General features: G+C 62.8%; 1 protein-coding gene across 50 annotated transcripts in view; it reads left to right on the top strand.

Moving 5' to 3' along the window:
• Window positions 1-17,453, top strand: part of TMEM94 (transmembrane protein 94) — a 37,584-nt gene that overhangs the window by 18,827 nt on the left and 1,304 nt on the right. For 7 of the 50 annotated variants that reach the window (XM_084983464.1, XM_021066635.2, XM_021066636.2 and 4 more), the window contains 29 exons: window positions 4,778-4,897; window positions 5,219-5,346; window positions 5,611-5,747; window positions 7,269-7,471; window positions 7,808-7,959; window positions 8,356-8,458; window positions 8,646-8,732; window positions 8,981-9,097; window positions 9,486-9,542; window positions 9,848-9,952; window positions 10,054-10,218; window positions 10,417-10,626; window positions 11,171-11,486; window positions 11,771-11,944; window positions 12,334-12,436; window positions 12,557-12,774; window positions 13,445-13,626; window positions 13,713-13,851; window positions 14,101-14,216; window positions 14,338-14,437; window positions 14,675-14,783; window positions 14,993-15,182; window positions 15,451-15,528; window positions 15,794-15,879; window positions 16,110-16,191; window positions 16,555-16,703; window positions 16,788-16,882; window positions 16,988-17,081; window positions 17,237-17,407. In XM_084983464.1, coding sequence (XP_084839590.1) covers window positions 4,778-4,897; window positions 5,219-5,346; window positions 5,611-5,747; window positions 7,269-7,471; window positions 7,808-7,959; window positions 8,356-8,458; window positions 8,646-8,732; window positions 8,981-9,097; window positions 9,486-9,542; window positions 9,848-9,952; window positions 10,054-10,218; window positions 10,417-10,626; window positions 11,171-11,486; window positions 11,771-11,944; window positions 12,334-12,436; window positions 12,557-12,774; window positions 13,445-13,626; window positions 13,713-13,851; window positions 14,101-14,216; window positions 14,338-14,437; window positions 14,675-14,783; window positions 14,993-15,182; window positions 15,451-15,528; window positions 15,794-15,879; window positions 16,110-16,191; window positions 16,555-16,703; window positions 16,788-16,882; window positions 16,988-17,081; window positions 17,237-17,407 — 3,986 coding nt within the window. Of the gene's footprint in view, window positions 1-4,777; window positions 5,106-5,218; window positions 5,347-5,610; window positions 5,748-7,268; window positions 7,472-7,807; window positions 7,960-8,355; window positions 8,459-8,645; window positions 8,733-8,980; window positions 9,098-9,485; window positions 9,543-9,847; window positions 9,953-10,053; window positions 10,219-10,416; window positions 10,627-11,170; window positions 11,487-11,770; window positions 11,945-12,333; window positions 12,437-12,556; window positions 12,775-13,444; window positions 13,627-13,712; window positions 13,852-14,100; window positions 14,217-14,337; window positions 14,438-14,674; window positions 14,784-14,992; window positions 15,183-15,450; window positions 15,529-15,793; window positions 15,880-16,109; window positions 16,192-16,554; window positions 16,704-16,745; window positions 16,883-16,987; window positions 17,082-17,236; window positions 17,408-17,453 lie in introns of all 50 variants that reach the window. The other 43 variants (XM_084983467.1, XM_084983466.1, XM_021066639.2 and 40 more) reach the window with 14 other exon arrangements.

Raw genomic sequence — 17,453 nt, 5'->3', positions numbered from 1 at the left:
GTGCCGAGAGAACCTCTGAGCGTCCCGAAAGCACAGGGGCTGGGAGCTGGGGGCTGGGGACCACCGGAGAAGCCTGATGGAGAAGCTCAGATGTGCTGACTCTTGAAGGCCTTTTTTTTTTTTTTTTTTTTTTTTTTGGTCTTTTTAGGGCCACACCCGCAGCATATGGAGGTTCCCAGGCTAGGGGTCCAATCAGAGGTGTTGCTACTGGGCTACACCACAGCCACAGCAACACCAGATCCGAGCCGTGTCTGCGACCTACACCACAGCTCACGGCAACGCCTGATCCTTGACCCACTGAGCGAGGCCAGGGATCGAACCTGCAACCTCATGGTTCCTAGCTGGATTTGTTTCCACCGCCCCATGACAGGAACTCCCTCGAAGGCCTGTTAGCCTGACCCAGATGCTTGGCTCTGGGCCCCGGGGAACTGGTCTTGTTCTGTAGCAGATTCCTTGCAGTTCAGATTTGACAGTTTTTTCACCACCTGCTGTTCCCCCAGGTGTCACACGCTGCCCACCGCCCGTGTCCCCCTTTGATGATAAAATGGGGAGGAAGCGTGGGGCACGATGGGCGTGTGCTGGCGGCTTCCTGAGCCTACACCTCCTAGAGCCTTGAGTTCCTCTATTGGGTCCAGCTGAGGCTGAGCAGTTAAAGCAGTGGGATGGGTGCTGCTTCCTGAAAAGCCTCAGGGTAAGGGGAGAAGCAAGGCCGAGCCGCCCCTCTGGCGTAGAGGCCTCGCTTAGCCACGGCCCCTTGTCCCTGGAACGTCCCAGAGGTGCCTGGTGGGGCGCGAGAGTTTCTGAGCATCTGCGATGCAGGAAGGATCGCTTACTGCCTTTGGGTACCTAAGCCCAGGATGGGTGTTCCTCTCCCTTCTTGCCCCCGGGGACAGGAAGCACAGACCTCAGGCTGCATGTGTATCACTCGGCTTTTTCTTATTTCTCAAACCATCCCATCCTTGCACGGTCCCCTCCGGGCTGCCCGGCCTAACTCCGTGCTTGGAGAAAGGCCAGCTGAGCCTGCCCGCCAGGAGCCCTTTTCTGAATCTCCTTTTGGAAAGTATGAGGTCTCTCAGCAGTTTCCGCAGCTTCAGCCTCAGCACAATGAGAGAAACAGTGATTTTACCCCTAACCAGGACCCTCCATGGGAGACGGGGTGAGGAGTTGCCTCTGGGCCCCGGCGGGCAGCCTGGGCCATTGGATAAGTGGAGCTGGGGCTGCAGAGTCGGCTGGCCTAGAAGGCTGTGCCTTTTCCTCCAGGGCCAGCCTGTGCGGGCAGGCACTTTCTTCAGGAGGCATATAATTACAGAATGGCTTATTTTTCCTCAGCTGTCCTGTCTTTAATCGCCAGTCTGGAGTCGGTGCTCCAAGCCAGACACAACACATGGGGGGCAGACGCACCCACGCAGTCAGCTCTGTGGGCCCCTCCCGGCTCAGCTCCAGGGCCTCTGCCACCTTCCAGCCCTTCCCTCCGCACCTGGTGGGGGGCAGGGTGCAGGTTCTCTGAACCTGGAGGCAGAGAAGGAGCTAAACGCTTGGTGGGTGGGGGATGAGGGGGTTTGGGGGGTGCCTGGAATAAGGCAGCAGATGCAGACCAGCCCCAGGCAGAGGGCAGTCCCTGGGTGTCCAAGTTCTAAAGGCCTGGCGGGGGAAGGAGCTGCCCCGGCTCCCTGGCTGCCCCCCTCCGCCCTCCCCGCCTTCTCGAGCCTGGCACTCGTTCCTGGGTGATGCGGCAGCTTCGTGGGATTTGTTAGCCCTTCTTTCCTCCCACCCTTTGGCACAGTTGCCGCCTCTGCAGGCCAGCCCTCCCCTGCCTCCAGGTTTGCTCGCTGGAGACCTGGCCTGGGCAAGTCCACCCCGGAGCCTCGCACCTCCCACTTTGGGGAGGAGGCTGGGCCTCCCTTTGGGCAAGAGAAAGCCTGTGGCCCCCACTTCCTTCTCTCTTCCTTCTCTCAGCCCCTGGAGGCTTTCTTGCTCCTGGAGTAGAGGAGGCAGAGGTCCAGCCCTCAGCCTTACCTGACCTTCCTCTGTCCCGGACCGCAGCCCCCAGGGAGGCCCCCGATCCCCGCAGAGTACAGGGCTCTCTCATGCTGGGGTGCCCGGCTGGAGGCCCCTTTCTTCCTAAGCTGAAATAGCCAGTTACCCCTGTGGGAAGAAGCAGCCCTCATCCTCATAATCCCTCAAAGCCACCATGGAGAGCGGGGATTACGTGAGATTCAGGCATGGGATCTGGGAGGCCTTTGGGCCAGGCCCACTCGGAGCTCATCCGCATCCATCAGGCCCAGGGAGCTGGTGACAGGCCAGCACGGGGCGCCACCTGTGCCAGGTCTGCCCCCCGTCCATCACGTCCTACTCATGGAGACGTGTGTCTGGCCAAGGGCAAGGCTGCAGGGAGGGGGATGGGTATGGAGCCCGGTAGGGAGGAGGAGATCCAGAACGTTCGTGGGCGAAGCCAGGGCAGGACCGCAGGTGATGGGGGGGGGTGCCCCCAGGCAGCCAGGGCATCACTGGCTCAGCGGCTCGTAGATAAGCCCAGTCCCTTTCTTGGCGCCCCAGGTCTAGGGCTTCGCTCTTGCTCAGAAACCGTTCCTGGTGGAAAGCCCACCCTGTCCAGGCGCCCCCGGGAAAGCCTCGCTCCTCCCCTGGCTCTGCCTTTCCTGGAGGCATTCTTCTCCAGGACCCCCGACTGGGGAATCTGTGTATCAGATCCAGCCCAGGCTGGGCCTGCTCCAGTAGTTTTGGTTCAGTAGATCTGGCCGGGGGGCGGCGGGGGGGCAGCTGGTCATCCATGTTTGCAAAAGCTCCAGGTGTTTCTGCTACAGATCCTGGGGTGGCAGCCCTGATCAGGGCGTCACTCGGACTAGTGGCGCTACATGTGTGTTCATTCATTCATTCATTCCTTTAGCAAATACTCATTGAGCTGCTGCCCCGTGCCAGGCACTGTCCTCGTGGTTGGTGGGAGGCGTGGGGATGGAAGAATTCAGTACCTGTTTTCAAGGAACTGGCAGCTGGGGATGAGCCAGATGAGTACATCTGTAACGACAGCCCTCCGGGATGCCTGCTGTGAGCCAGAGCTCCCCCTGTAAGCACATCCCTCATCCCTGGCTTTTGGGGAAATTCCCCAGAGCAGGTGACATTTGAGCTAAGTCTCACAGAAGTAAGAGTTGTCTGGGGCAGGGAGTGTGTTCTTGGCTAGGAAAATACATAAAAGTATTTGCCCACGAGCTGAAGGAGCACAGCGTGTGGCAGGAATGGCAGGAAAAGGCTGCAGAAGCTGGCAGATCCCAGATCTCGCTCAGGAGTCCTGGCCAGATTTTTAATGGTGCACGGGGTCAGTGGATAAGACAAGTGCCCACAGACTGGGGTGTGGCAGTTGGTTTGGAGAAGGTGGACTGGGGAGGGGTGGGGAGACAGGGGCCAGGGGGGAGGGCCTGGGTGACCGACTCGGGTGGGAAGGGCCCGGTGGCAATTTCGGGGTTTTGGACCTATCGACTCAGAAGTACCTGAGAAACAGCTGTAAGGCCGTTCAGTAAACGGGTCAGAATTCGGGGTCGTGGTCACACCAGAGGTAAAATTTAGGAGTTGCGAGCTTATTGATGGTGGATGAGTCCACGTGGCCGAGGTTGCCCTGGAAATGTACATGACATTGTTGAGATGATGTCGCCGGCTGGACTGCCGCGTAGATGGACAGGAAAAAATAGGAGAGAAGCCCAGGAACAGGGGTCTCAGCTGGAGAGGTCGTGCCACGGGGTCGCAGAAGACAGCGTGCCGGGAACCGCCTCTGTCCATACTGCTTCCTTCTCACCCGCCACACACGAGAGGTGGCGTGGTTGGCACAGGTCCTTTCTTTCCCGCCTTTGGTCTGTGCCGGTGTCCCTCCCAATGTCATCATGTTGCAACAGCCTCCCTTTGGGGAGGTGGTAACAGAAGTTGGAGGAGCGTCCCTTCATATCTTCATTAGGAGCAATGTAACGCTAGCGTCTCAGGTTAGGTCTCTTCTCCCCACTTAATGCATATTTTCTGACCCCAGAGAGTGGAGAGATGGCAGCAGCAAGGTAGGTTGGGGGTCCGTGGTGAGCAGGGTCTGAGTGGGGCCCTGGATGCCGATGGTGCTGGGGTGAGAGCTGAGCGAAAAGTTGGAAGACCTTGAGTATGCAAAGTTTTGTTTCCAGTTCTGGGTTTTTTTTTGCCATTTTTTTTTTTTAGGGTCACACCCAAGGCATCTGGATGTTCCCAGCCTAGGGGTCGAATCGGAGCTGTAGCCGCTGGCCTACACCACAGCCACAGCAACACCAGATCCTTAACCTACCAAGCGAGGCCAAGGATCGAACCTGCGTCCTCATAGATGCTAGTCAGATTCATTAACCACTGAGCCACTATGGGAACTCCATCTGGGTCCGTTTTAAACTGGCTTTGAAGAGCAGGAGACTTGAAGGGCTTGAACGCCTTTCATTTCATTTTATTTTTTATTTATTTATTTTTGGCCATGCCCACAGCTTGCGGAAGATCCCGAGCCAAGGATCCAACCCACACCACAGCAGCAACAAGGCCAATCCTTAACCCACTGAGCCACCAGGGAACTCCCTTGGATGTATTTTAATTTGGTGGAGGTTTGAACGTGCTCACACCCCGAGGGACCCGGGCGAGTCGACGAAGGGAGGGCGAGGAATGGGAGGAGGGGGGAAGGTGCTGGGGAGGTGGGAGGGGAGGGTCCCATCTTGGCTTGGCGGGGGCTGGGCCTCCCGCAAGGTGCTGAGCGCCTCCCGCTTCTCTCCAGGGCGAGCCAGCCTTGGGCCTGGGCCTGTCCACCCGGAAGGCCCTCAGCATCCTGAAGGAGCAGCTGGAGGCAGTACTGGAGTGTCACCTGAAGGAGCGGAAGGAGTGTCTCACGTGGAAGGTGACGCGGCCTCGCGGGGAGGCGGGACCCTGTTTGGGGCCGTGGAAACACTTGGGAGGCCCCTTCTCAGGGCTGTGACTTGCCCTGTCACCCTTCGCTGGGATGACCTGACTGAGGCTTCGTTAAAAATCAAAGAGAAGCCGGGGTCCCTTTCAGAGTGATGTTGACCCCGGCCCAGACCAAAGCGAGAAGACCAGGCGGCCCCAGGGTAGGTGTTGGGGGAAGGCAGTGGGACCGAGCAGGACGGGATCTCTGCTCCTTCCTCCCTTCTTGACCCCGGGCCTCTGACTCCCGGCCTCTGCTGCCCCCCTCGCCCCCCAGGAGATGTGGAGAAGCAGCTTCCTGCACCATGGTAACCGCTGCTCCTGTTTCCACTGGCCCGGCGCCTCGTTCATGCTCCTGGCTGTGCTGCTGCTGCTGGGCTGCTATGGGGGCCAGCCGGCCGGCAGGTACACGGCAGGGGCTTCTTCCCGCCTCTCACGGTGGCTCAGGGACTGGGCTGTCCCTCTCCTGCCTCAGCACCCACCCAGGACATCCGGGGGGAGGGGGCGCCCCGGCCAAGCAGGCATCCACAGTCCCTGGCTGACATCGGAACCAGAGCAGACCCTCTTTTCAGGAGGGAGCGGGGAGGGCAGCGTGGGGCCCAGGGCTGGCCGGGCTGGAGGCCCCCACCCCGCTGCTCCCCGTCAGTTCCCCTCGCCTCTTCCTGGCAGCCACGGGGTGGAGCTGGTGAACGCCTCCGCACTGTTCCTCTTGCTGCTCCTCAACCTTGTCCTCATCGGGCGGCAAGATCGGCTGAAGCGTCGGGAGGTAGAACGGAGACTCCGAGGGATCATTGACCAAATCCAGGGTGAGGCCAAGGGGCGGGCGCGTCGGGTGGGGCAGGATGCCCTGGGATGGGTCTGAGCCCTGCAGCTCCCCTCCCAGTCCCAGCCGGGGCCCCAGCACATTGGCGTGGCCTGTGGTCAGCATTTGGGGGCTCTCATTGTTGGGAGGGTTCGAAGGATGCCCTGGCCTCCTCTCAGAGGTTCGGTGAGAGCTGTGGGGCAGCCATGGGTGCCCGGCGGTGGCCTGGGCAGGCAGGAAGGCTGATGGCGGCACAGTAGACTTGAAGGCTCGCTCCGATGGCTGGAGACCAGCAGAAAAGACCCTTTCTTGGCAGGAGGACAATTGAGATTTTCTCTTCCAAGTCTGTCCTGTCTGGTGGCCCTGGGCCAGGGGCGGTGATGGCCCTGGGCCAGGGGAGGTGAGAAGGGAGCAGTCTGAGACACCCGTGAGGGCCAGGGGGCGGGAGCAGGGAACCAGGAGCCGGAGGTGGAGCAGCCCAGTTCCTAAAGAAGGGAGTTGCTCAGTCGGGTTTCTGCTGTCCTTCCATTCAGCTAGTGCTTATGCAGCCCTGGTTAGGGATTGAGGAGCACAGCTGGCTCTTGAGAGATGGTGGTTCCTGCTTGCCCAGGAGCCTGCGTGTGGCCTTGCGAGAGAAGCAGCACTTTCTCTCATGCGACTTTTCCCTAACAAGACAGGGCAGTGGGGGTGTAAATGCTGAGTGGTTCATCCTGAAATGACTAATTAATTGCAGCCAGGCACTGGGAGTACACTGGTGACAGAGCAGGATGGGCGCGGCTCTCCGGGAGCTTTGTCTCTTGCTCAGGAACCATCAATGGCTCCCTCGTGCTCAGCAGAGCCAGCCACCTGGCCTCCCAGAAGCCCTGGCCCAGGCTCCAGCCTTCGTCTTCAGCCCCTTCTCTTCCGGCTCATCCTCATTGTCCTGACCCTCTGGGGACTTGCCTGCCCCTCAGTCTTTGTCCTGCTGTCCCTCTGCCTCGTGCGCCTCTCCCTGTTCATCTCTAACGGACCAAATTGCGCCTGTTCTTCAAGACTCACCTTAAACGCTCCCTTTCTCACGAAGCCGTCACTGGTCACCACCGCTCGTCTCGACTCCTGCAGCTTTGGGCTCCTTTCCAACGCTCTGAGCACGCGCTGGCCTCCTGGGGGGTGTTCTGCCCACACGTCTCATCTCCCCTTCTGGTTGTGGCTCCTCAAAGCCAGGGACCACATCGTCTTCCACTTTGGCCTTTGTACCCCTCACGGAGCTCAGCACCCCTCAAAGCTCTTGGCAGAGTTAGAGAAATACATTTGAGCGGAACGGGGTACAAAGAATAGGAGCTCAGAGGAGGTGCAAGAGCCTGGGCTGGAGTGGTGGGGAGGCGACCTTGCTGGGGGCGGCGGGAGCATTGGAATGAATAGCGCGGGTCGATGCAGCCCTTCTGGGGACAAGAGGAGCACAGACACGGCTCCCTCGGTGGGTGCTGTGTCTGGCTGGGGTGTGGAGCTGCAGGCGAAGCTGTTTCTCTCTTTCCCTTCTCCTCAGATGCCCTCAGGGATGGCAAGGAGGTCAAGTGGCCAGATGCCCTGTACCCAGACCTCCACATGCCCTTTGCGCCGTCCTGGTCCCTGCACTGGGCCTACAGAGACGGACATCTGGTCAACCTGCCCGTTAGCCTGTTGGTGGAAGGAGACATCATAGCTCTGAGGCCCGGCCAAGAATCCTTTGCTTCTCTGAGGGGCATCAAGGTAGCTGGAGACTTTTCTCCTTCCCTGGAAATGCTGTGGGAGGGTCCCGGGGCTTAATCCCGACGCTTCCTGGCCAGCTCACCGGCTTCTGGGCAGGGGCTCTAGGAGAATGCAGAAGAGCTGGGACGTCTTTCTCCTTGTCCTGTTTTTTTCTTCTCTCTCATCCTCAAGCTGCTAGGAATCCAGTCCCCGGGGCCCCCTTCAACCTACCCTTTGCTCACTGATGGCCCCAGTGAGATGTCTCCCTTCACTGGAATAGTCGAGGAAGGGTGGCTTCCATGGAGCCTATTAATTACCCTCGCCCTTCCCGCCCTTCCCGCCCTTCCTCGCTGGCAGGACGACGAGCACATCGTCTTGGAGCCGGGGGACCTGTTTCCCCCTTTCTCTCCACCCCCCTCCCCCCGGGGAGAGGTGAAGAAGGGGCCACAGAACCCGCAGCAGCACCGGCTCTTCCGCGTCCTCGAGACCCCTGTGATTGACAATGTCAGGTAGGGGTGCTTCCGCCCTTCCTCCTCTGCCCCCCACCCCCCCGCCCTCCAACTTCTCTGCCCCAGAGCCTCCTGTGAGCCGGTGGCGGGGCGGGGAACCAGAAGGAGCCTTACTTAGACCGAGGCCCCTTAGGGCAGCCGTCGCCGGAGGGCCTTCTCTTTGGCATCTTGCGGGAATTCTTAGACTGAGTGACGACCCCCCACACCCCCACCCCAGTCTGAACCCTTGAGGTGGCAGCTCCGGAAGCGGCCACAGGCTGCTGTCCCTGGAGGCCCCTTGGCAAGGGCCAGGGAATAGGACGGCCTTCGGGACCCAAGATGCTCCGTGAAGGGGTGGACTTCTGGCCTGTCCCCTAAGCAGAGCTCGCCCGAGTATAGGGACCTCTCTTTCTGCAGGTGGTGCCTGGACATGGCCCTGTCCCGCCCAGTCACCGCTCTGGACAATGAGAGGTTCACAGTGCAGTCAGGGATGCTGCACTACGCTGTGCCTGTGGTCCTGGTGCGTGAGGCAAGGCATGCGGGGCAGGGGAGGGGGCCAGACCTGGGTGGGCATGTAAGTGGAGAACCGAGGGTTCCAGTGGGTGCCAGCCAGGGCGGGGGTGGGGCGTGAGGGGCAGAACACGGGGAGCCTCGGAGCCCGGGTCCCCCTCTGGGGGAATAAGGCAGCATCTCTCCGTTCCCACCAGGCCGGCTTCCTCATCACCAACGGCCTGCGCTTCATGCTGCACGCCCCCGGCGTCACCACCTGGCAGTACACCCTCCTCCAGCTGCAGGTACGGCCCTCCTCTTCTCCGCCCTTTCTCCTCTGCCCTGAGCCCTGGTCCCTTCCTGGTGTCTTGACTGCCCCCCAAACCTGCAACCCAGGGGTCTCAGGCTTCAGCTTAAAAGCCCTGCTTCCCTCCCTTCCTTCCAGCCCCCTGGCCCTTTTCACGGAGGGAGGGGCCCCAGGGCCAGAGAAGCCTGCCCCCCGCCCCCCCACCACCAGCGGCTCTCTGGAAGCCTCGGTGTGGCTCCTTCCCAGGTGAACGGTGTCCTGCCCGTCCTGCCCCTGCTCTTCCCGGTCCTCTGGGTCCTGGCCACCGCCTGTGGAGAAGCCCGCGTCCTGGCCCAGATGAGCAAGGGCTCCCCCAGCTCCCTGGTACGTTGTTCCAAGGCATCGGGGCAGCGGGTTGCTGGGGGGCGGGAGGGGACTCGGGCAGTGCAAAAAGAACCAAAAGCAGGAACAGGAAGAGAGGGTCGGCCGTGCCCCAGCAACCAGGAGCAGAGGTCCAGCCCCCGCCAGCCCAGCACATGGGCAGGCACTGGGCAGCTCCCCTGGGAGATTGGCCCTCTCCAGCCAGAGGGTCTCCAGGCCTGGTCTTGCCCACCCTGACTCTCCGCAGGTGGGGGGGACTCAGGGGCTGCCCGGGTGCCCTTCACCAAAGGTCTCGAGAGCTTTGCTGATGTGAGGCCCCAGGCCTGCAAGCTTGGAGGCCTGCGTGAGGGTGGCGGCTTCCTCCCTGAGACTCACCCTTTTCTCCACGCAGCTGGCCAAGTTCTCGGAGGACACCCTGAGCAGCTATACAGAAGCCGTCTCCTCTCAGGTACACTCCCCAGGGAGGGGTTCTGCCCCAGCCCCTGTACCACCAGCCTGAGCGCCCGCGGGCCCCTTCCAGAACCCAGGGACTCCCCTCCTTTGTGGCCTTCAAACCCCTTGGAGCCCTCAGGCCACCCGTTCCACATGGTCCACGTGTCGCTGCCGTGCTGGACAAATGCCTCTCCACCCAACTTCCTGGTGCAACCCCCCCGCCGTCCCCCCAAGGACTCTTTCCTCTGTCGCCCCCGAGGCCACCTCCAGGGAAATATGGCCGAGCCCCAGATGGCCTTACGGGCTCTGTCTCTGCCCCAGGAAATGCTGCGTTGCATTTGGGGCCACTTCCTGCGGGTGATCCAGGGGACGTCGCCAACGCTGAGCCACAGCTCCAGCCTGCTGCACAGCCTGGGCTCCGTCACGGTGAGGGCTGCCCCTGGGGGGGCCTGCTGTCCAGGCACCTCCGTGGCCCCCGGAGGCTTGGAACGCCCAGCCCCCGTCCCGATCCCCGTGTCTCCCTGCAGGTCCTCTGCTGTGTGGACAAACAAGGGATCCTGTCGTGGCCAAACCCCAGCCCGGAGACCGTGCTGTTCTTCAGCGGGAAGGTGGAACCCCCGCACAGCAGCCACGAGGACCTCACGGATGACCTGTCCACCCACTCCTTCTGCCACCCCGAGGTCGAGGAGGAGGTGTGACGGCTCTCGTGGTGGCCGCGGGGCGGGTGAGGCTGGGAGGGAGCGGGAGGGCTCGGCCATCAGGATCTGCTTCTGAGCGGTTCAGGCAGGGCCACCAGACAAGGTGCTGGGGGGACATAACCGCCCTGCCTCCCTGGCCCGCGGCTGCCGTCGGGACCCCGGTCCGAGGCCTGTGCTCCTTGTTCTCCCCAGCCCCAGGAACGAGACGCCCTCCTGGCCGGCCCCCTGAACGCTACCCTACACCTTCCCCATGAGCAGGAGCACAGCGACTGGCCCGGCGACAGCGCCAAGCCCCCTGAAGCCTACCCCCACCACAAAGCCCATGGCCGCAGCAAGCACCTGTCTGGCTCCAATGTGAGCTTCAGCAGGGACACAGAAGGCGGTGAAGAAGACGCCGGCAAGGTGAGGGGACAGGGCGGGGGACAGCCACCTTGTCAGCCACCAGGCAGGGCGTCTCGGCCTTCCCACCGAAGGGGCTGCAGGGGTGCGGCCCAGCCTGGATGGATGGAGCCAGAAGCACAGACACCTTGGCCTCCATTCTCAGGCCTCCTGAGGCCTCGGCCATGGCTCTTCTGTGAAGGAGGCCCTTCCTCCTTTTCAGGTCTCGCCGATGGTGGTAATTTTTAGGGCAAGACCCTTCCTTCTAATCACAACCTTTGAAAGACAGTCAGCGCTCCTTCTAAAGCTGTTTCCGCTGGCTGAGAAAGCTGTCCGTGGTTTCCTGCTGGGCCTGGTCTTCCTCTGCTCAGCTAGTGCCCTTGTCATTGGGCACAGACCCTACAAGCACCTAGGAGCCAGAGAGGATGGGGAGGGGGCCTCGGGAGGGCTGGGAGAGCGTGAGCACACGCATGGCCTGCGGGAAGGGGGCGCCTCCTCCCAGAGGCACCCCCGCACCCTATCCTCCCCATCTGAGGTCCCCACCGCTCCCCCTCCACGTCTCCTCCAGACCCCGCGCGGGCTGGAGGCCGAGCCCTACGAGGCCGAGGACTTCGTGTGCGACTACCACCTGGAGATGCTGAGCCTGTCCCAGGACCAGCAGAACCCCTCCTGCATCCAGTTCGATGACTCCAACTGGCAGCTCCACCTCACCTCGCTCAAGCCCCTGGGCCTCAACGTGCTGCTCAACCTGTGCAACGCCAGCGTCACCGAGAGGCTCTGCCGGTTCTCGGACCACCTGTGCAACATCGCGCTGCAGGAGAGCCACAGCGCCGTGCTGCCCGTGCACGTGCCCTGGGGCCTGTGCGAGCTCGCCCGCCTCATCGGTACGCGGCCACCAGCCCCGGCCGACCTCGTCCAGGGGCTGGGCCACCAAACCCCCACATGCGCCAGGCCTGGGCCCAGCACTGGTCAGGAGCACCCAGCTGACGGTCCCCTTGGCCCAGGCTCTGCAGCTTGATGGCGCTTCCTCGTCCGGGAACATGACCGAGTCTGGGGAGAACAGGTGGAGGGGAGCAGCCCAGCCTGCCTGGGGTTCTCTCCCCACCAGGGAGGCAGGTGCAGCGGGCTTCCTCTCAGAGGCTCTGAGCTGCCGGCCCTCCTCCCACAGGCTTCACTCCCGGGGCCAAGGAGCTCTTCAAGCAGGGGAACCACCTCGCGCTCTACCGCCTCCCCAGCGCCGAGACCATGAAGGAGACGTCCCTGGGGAGGGTGTCCTGTGTCACCAAGCGGCGCCCCCCGCTGAGCCACATGATCAGCCTCTTCATCAAGGACACCACCACCAGTGAGCCTCCCGGGCTCTGCCCCCATCGGGCCAAACCTCCCAGGAGTGTGGCGGGGCTCTTTAGGGCATCCTTTTTTCAGGGAGCACTGGGCCAGTGAGCATTAGACTGCTTCCCGGGACCTCACGCCTGGCAGGGACTGGATTTGGGGACTGAGGCTGGGCAGGGGGTGGCCACAGATGATGGGACAGTCTAAAGGAAGGGCAGCTTAGCGCCTGTGTCATGCGCCTACCGGTTTGCTACCATGATGCCCGGGGAGTTGCCACCCCCCCCCCAGGGGCGTCTTGGCACCCTTCTCAAGGATGGCAGGGTGTCACCGGAGGCCAGAGTGAGGGTTGGGGTGGCCTGGGGCACCCATGGCTTGACTGTCCCCTCCCCCGACCGCCCTCAGGCACAGAACAGATGCTGTCCCACGGCACGGCCGACGTGGTCTTAGAGGCCTGCACAGACTTCTGGGACGGAGCCGACATCTACCCGCTTTCGGGTTCTGACAGGTGAGCAGGGAAGCAGACGCTGGTGGTGGGAGCAGCAGCTCTGGTGGTCGGCCTGCCTGGATCCCGGGGTGGGGGCGTCCCAGGACCACTCACCTCGCTTCCACCCTGCTTCCCTGGCAGAAAGAAAGTGCTGGATTTCTACCAGCGAGCCTGCCTGTCTGGTTACTGCTCGGCCTTCGCCTACAAGCCCATGAGCTGCGCCCTGTCCTCCCAGCTCAACGGCAAGTGCATCGAGCTGGTGCAGGCGCCCGGCCAGAGCAGCATCTTCACGATGTGTGAGCTGCCCAGCACCGTCCCCATCAAGCTGAGCGCCCGCCGCGGCAGCTGGAGCTCAGATGGTACCGTGCATGCCATCCGCGGGGACCTGTGGCTGGGAGCGCTTCCGGGGGCCCGGACATGAGCAAAGTAGACACAGCGGGCACAGCACTGGCCCTGGCGCACCATAGTGCCTCTCACTGTCTGGTGACATGGGCAAGTCCTGGTCTCACCTGTAACCAAGTGCTTCCCCTGCCCTGCTCCGGGTTCATTGCGCTGCTCCAGGGGGATGGCAGTCATAAGGCAGTAGCAGGTGTAGAACATTCGCCTCCTTCGCATCAGACAAGCCCCCCTGGAACAGAGGGACTCAGAGCTCCACCCAGCCCTCCCCACTCCACCAAACACACAGCCTTAGGGGGTCTTGGGACCCAAGGGACCATGAACTGAAGCTGTTGCTGAGGGTGGGGCCTGCCCCTTAGGCCTGGACCAGGGATTGCCACCTGACTGATGGGTACCTCTCGTTGTCTTTTCCCCTCTCCCGTGTCTGTTGGCTCCTTTGTGTCTTGGTTGTGCCTGTGCGTGTATGTGGCTGTGTGTGTGTGTGTGTGTGGTCCCCCGGGGGCCCCCATGCTCATTGATTTGGGCGTGGCATCTGTGTGTGTGGCCCTGGGCTGCCTCCTGGAATCTCCTGGTTCCCGGGTGTCCCGCCTGGGCCGCGTCCTGGCCGGGCTCGGTGCCTTGTGCGTCCTGAAGAAGGGATCGGGGAGGTGCTGGAGAAGGAAGACTGCATGCAGGCCCTGAGCGGCCAGATCTTCATGGGCATGGTGTCCTCCCAGTACCAGGCCCGGCTGGACATCGTGCGCCTCATCGACGGGCTGGTCAACGCCTGCATCCGCTTCGTCTACTTCTCTCTGGAGGATGAGCTCAAAAGCAAGGTGGGGGAGCCGTCCCCGGCTGCTCCCCGGACTCTCTTCGCCGCAGCCTTTTGGGCCCACTGTTCATTGCCATCTGCTTCGTGCAGGTGTTTGCCGAAAAGATGGGCCTGGAGACGGGCTGGAATTGCCACATCTCCCTCACGCCCAACGGCGACATGCCCGGCTCTGAGATCCCCCCCTCCAGCCCCAGCCACGCTGGCTCCCTGCATGATGACCTGAACCAGGGTGAGGGCAGAGGTTTGGCATGGACCGAGGCGGGTGTGGGGCCGTTCCCCTTCCTGGGAGCTGCAGCTAGGAGCCTCCGTGGGTCCCGATGTGTACCTGCCCTGGGTAAATGGCCCCGGAAATCTCCATCGGCCCACGGGCTGTGCGGAGAGCAGACGGGGAGACAGGAAGTTCTATACCATCTGCAGGGCAGGGCAGGGCCCCCAGAAGCCTGGCCCCAAAGTGAGGGATGGCCTTTTGTCCCCACAGTGTCCCGAGACGATGCGGAAGGGCTCCTCCTCCTGGAAGAGGAGGGCCACTCAGACCTCATTAGCTTCCAGCCCACAGACAGCGACCTCCCCAGCTTCCTGGAGGACTGCAACCGGGTAGGGGCGGCAGGGTCGGTGCCCCCAGAGCCCCGGGGAGTGGGGGACGGTGCATGGCTGGTCCAGGGCGGAGGAGGGAGCGAGGAGGGACCCTGAGGCCACTGGCGCCTGCTCTCTCCAGGCCAAGCTGCCCCGGGGCATCCACCAGGTGCGGCCCCACCTGCAGAACATCGACAACGTGCCCCTGCTCGTGCCCCTCTTCACCGACTGTACCCCCGAGAGTGAGTCACGGGGCCGTGGCTGCTCAGCCGGCCCCGGGGGGAGCCTGGGGTGGGTGGCCCATTCTAGGGAGTCAGAAGTGACAATATTTATACGATGTTCACGAAATTGGGGGCAGGACGACCCCAGAGAGAGGCCCATTTCCCTTTGCCTCCTGTTCTGTCCTGTCGGTCTCTGCCCGGCACCCCACATGGGGCTCCCCCCGCCTGACTCTTGTCCCCCCGTCTCTGCCCCCTCAGCCATGTGCGAGATGATCAAGATCATGCAGGAGTATGGAGAGGTGACCTGCTGCCTGGGCAGCTCTGCCAACCTGCGCAACAGCTGCCTCTTCCTGCAGAGTGACATCAGGTCAGAGTCTCCTCTGCCCCCCGGGGACCCCAGACGCGGGCTTGCAGGGGCCTGGGGTCGGGGGGATTTCCACCCCGGATCTTGCCTTGCTGGGCACCAGGGGACCTCGTGTGGCGGGGGGAAGAGGGAGGGGTACTTGCTCAGTCCGATGGGAGAAGGGGTCTTGGCAGACGGGCGCTGATGGCTACGCCTCCCCCCACGCTGAGCAGCATTGCCCTGGATCCCCTGTACCCGTCGCGCTGCTCCTGGGAGACCTTCGGCTACGCCACCAGCACCAGCATGGCCCAGGCCTCGGACGGCCTGTCTCCTCTGCAGCTCTCCGGGCAGCTCAACAGCCTGCCGTGCTCCCTGGCCTTTCGCCAGGAGGAGACCATCAGCATCATCCGGCTCATCGAGCAGGTGGGGGCTCTGGGGGCGGGGCCTGCTGGGGGTGGGGCTCTGGGCGGGGCCCGTTGGGGGTGGGGTGCGGGGGCGCGGCCCGCGGGGGTGGGAGGGGCCTCACGGGACCTGCCGGCTGGCGGGCTCCCGAGGGTGGTTCACCCCCCACCCCCTGCGAAGCGCTCCTGGGTCCCAGGCAGATTAGTTCGCCTCTGCCCCTCCCTGGCAGGAACATCTGGGGCATCTGGCTCTTGCTGAAGCTTTACCAGCTGTCTCTCCCGGTCCTTAGGCTCGGCACGCCACCTACGGCATCCGCAAGTGCTTCCTCTTCCTGCTGCAGTGCCAGCTGACTCTTGTGGTCACCCAGGTGAGGTGGGGCCAGCGCCCTGGGCCCCTTCGCTCAAGGGCCAGTTGAGAGTCTGGGAGGACGCAGCTCAGCCAGGAAGCCTCACAGCCTCTGCAAAAGCCGGGCTTTGGGACATGACCCCATTGGCAGACTAGTGTCCCCTGCAGCCCCCTCTCCTCTCAGCCCGGATGAGAGTCTCTGGGCAGAGGGCGAGGCAGCCCTGGAGCTGCCAGCGTCTTACTCCTGGCCAGAATCTAATGGTGCTTCCTGGCTTCTCCTGGTCCAGTTCCTCTCTTGCCTCGTCCAGCTGCCACCAATCCTGAGTACCACCGATATCCTGTGGCTGTCATGCTTTTGCTATCCTCTGCTCAGGTGAGAGGCCAGGCTGGCAGGGCTGGGATGTCACCGGGTGTCCCCATGGGCCCGGGTTCAGGAAGCCATGCTCAGTGCTCTCCTTAGGCACAGGGGACCCCGGGGCCTCTCCCCCTTGTCTCATCCCTCCTGCGCAGCAGATTTGTCCTTACTCGCAAGACTCCCGGAGGGCGTCCCTCATGGGAATTGGGGTCACGGTCACTGCCCTTCACTGAGTCTCTGCTTTTCAGCATCTCTCTGCTGGGGAAGCCCCCCCATAGCTCCATCATGTCTATGGCAACGGGGAAAAACCTGCAGTCCATTCCTAAGAAGGTAAGTGACATGGAGCCTGCAAGCCTGGGCTTTTCCTGAGGCGTGAGCGCGGAGGGGCTGAGCCTTGGGGGAGAGGTGGGGGGGTTCCATCAGAACATCCCCAGACCAGGAGTTCCTGTGGCGCCTCTGTAGAAACGAACCCGACTAGCATCCATGAGGACGCGGGTTCGATCCCTGGCCCCACTCAGTGGATTAAGGATCCGGCATTGCCATGCGTTGCACTGTAGGTTGCAGACATGGCTCAGAGAGCTGGGAAAGGTCCCCGATCCTTATCGCCCCGACCTGCCCGGTTGCTGAGGACCGAGTTGAATCCATGTGCCCGAGGGGCGGCCGCCACAGTGACAGGCTTCCTCCTTCCCGCAGACCCAGCACTACTTCCTGCTCTGCTTCTTGCTCAAGTTCAGTCTCACCATCAGCTCGTGCCTCATCTGCTTTGGCTTCACGCTGCAGAGCTTCTGCGACAGCTCCCGGGCCCGCAACCTCACCAACTGCTCCTCCATCATGCTGCCCAGGTGGGTCCCACCCCCAACACCCATCCTGGTCCCCTCTCCCAGGGCCCAGAGGAGGGAGGCTCAGCACCCCTCTTGCTCTGGTAGCCACGCCGACACGGCTCCAGCCTGGTTTGACGACCTCGCCAACGGGCTACTGCCAGCTCAGAAGCTCGCCGCCGCCCTGACCGTCCTGCACACTGGTGAGGGGCCGCCCCGGTGGGGGCCGTGGGGGCTGGTGGGCACCCTGAGATGAGGCCCCCAGCTGTGGGACATCTGATGCCCACGAGCGACCCCCTTTTCCCCAGTCTTCATCTCTGTCACCCACGTGCATCGCACCAAGCCCCTGTGGAGAAAGAGCCCCCTGACCAACCTCTGGTGGGCCGTGACGGTGCCCGTGGTGTGAGTGTTGCCGGGGTGGAGGGTGGGGCGGGGCTGCAGGGGGCTGTGGGTGAGGGTGGGGTGTGGGGCGGGGGCTGAAGGGTGAGCACCTCCCGTGGCGAACAGCAGGCCAGGAAGCCAGAGAGCCCGGCTGAGGCGGCTGCCCCCTCCTGCAGGCTGCTGGGCCAGGTGGTACAGACGGCAGTGGACCTGCGGCTGTGGACACACAGGGACAGCCGCGTCCACTTTGGCCTAGAGGACGTGCCTCTGCTGACGTGGCTCCTGGGCTGCCTCTCCCTCGTCCTCGTGGTGGTCACCAACGAGATCGTGAAGCTGCACGAGATTCGGTGAGCCGCCGGCCTGGCGCCCCGTCTGGCGCAGGCGTGGTCGCCC

The sequence above is a fragment of the Sus scrofa genome, chromosome 12 (assembly GCF_054392235.1).
Source record: "Sus scrofa isolate SSC_HxYL_T2T_F1_AM1 chromosome 12, Sscrofa_HxYL_maternal_Yorkshire_Landrace_v2.0, whole genome shotgun sequence".
In the NCBI taxonomy this organism is placed as follows: domain Eukaryota; kingdom Metazoa; phylum Chordata; class Mammalia; order Artiodactyla; family Suidae; genus Sus; species Sus scrofa.
This window is presented reverse-complemented; position numbering and strand designations above follow the sequence as displayed.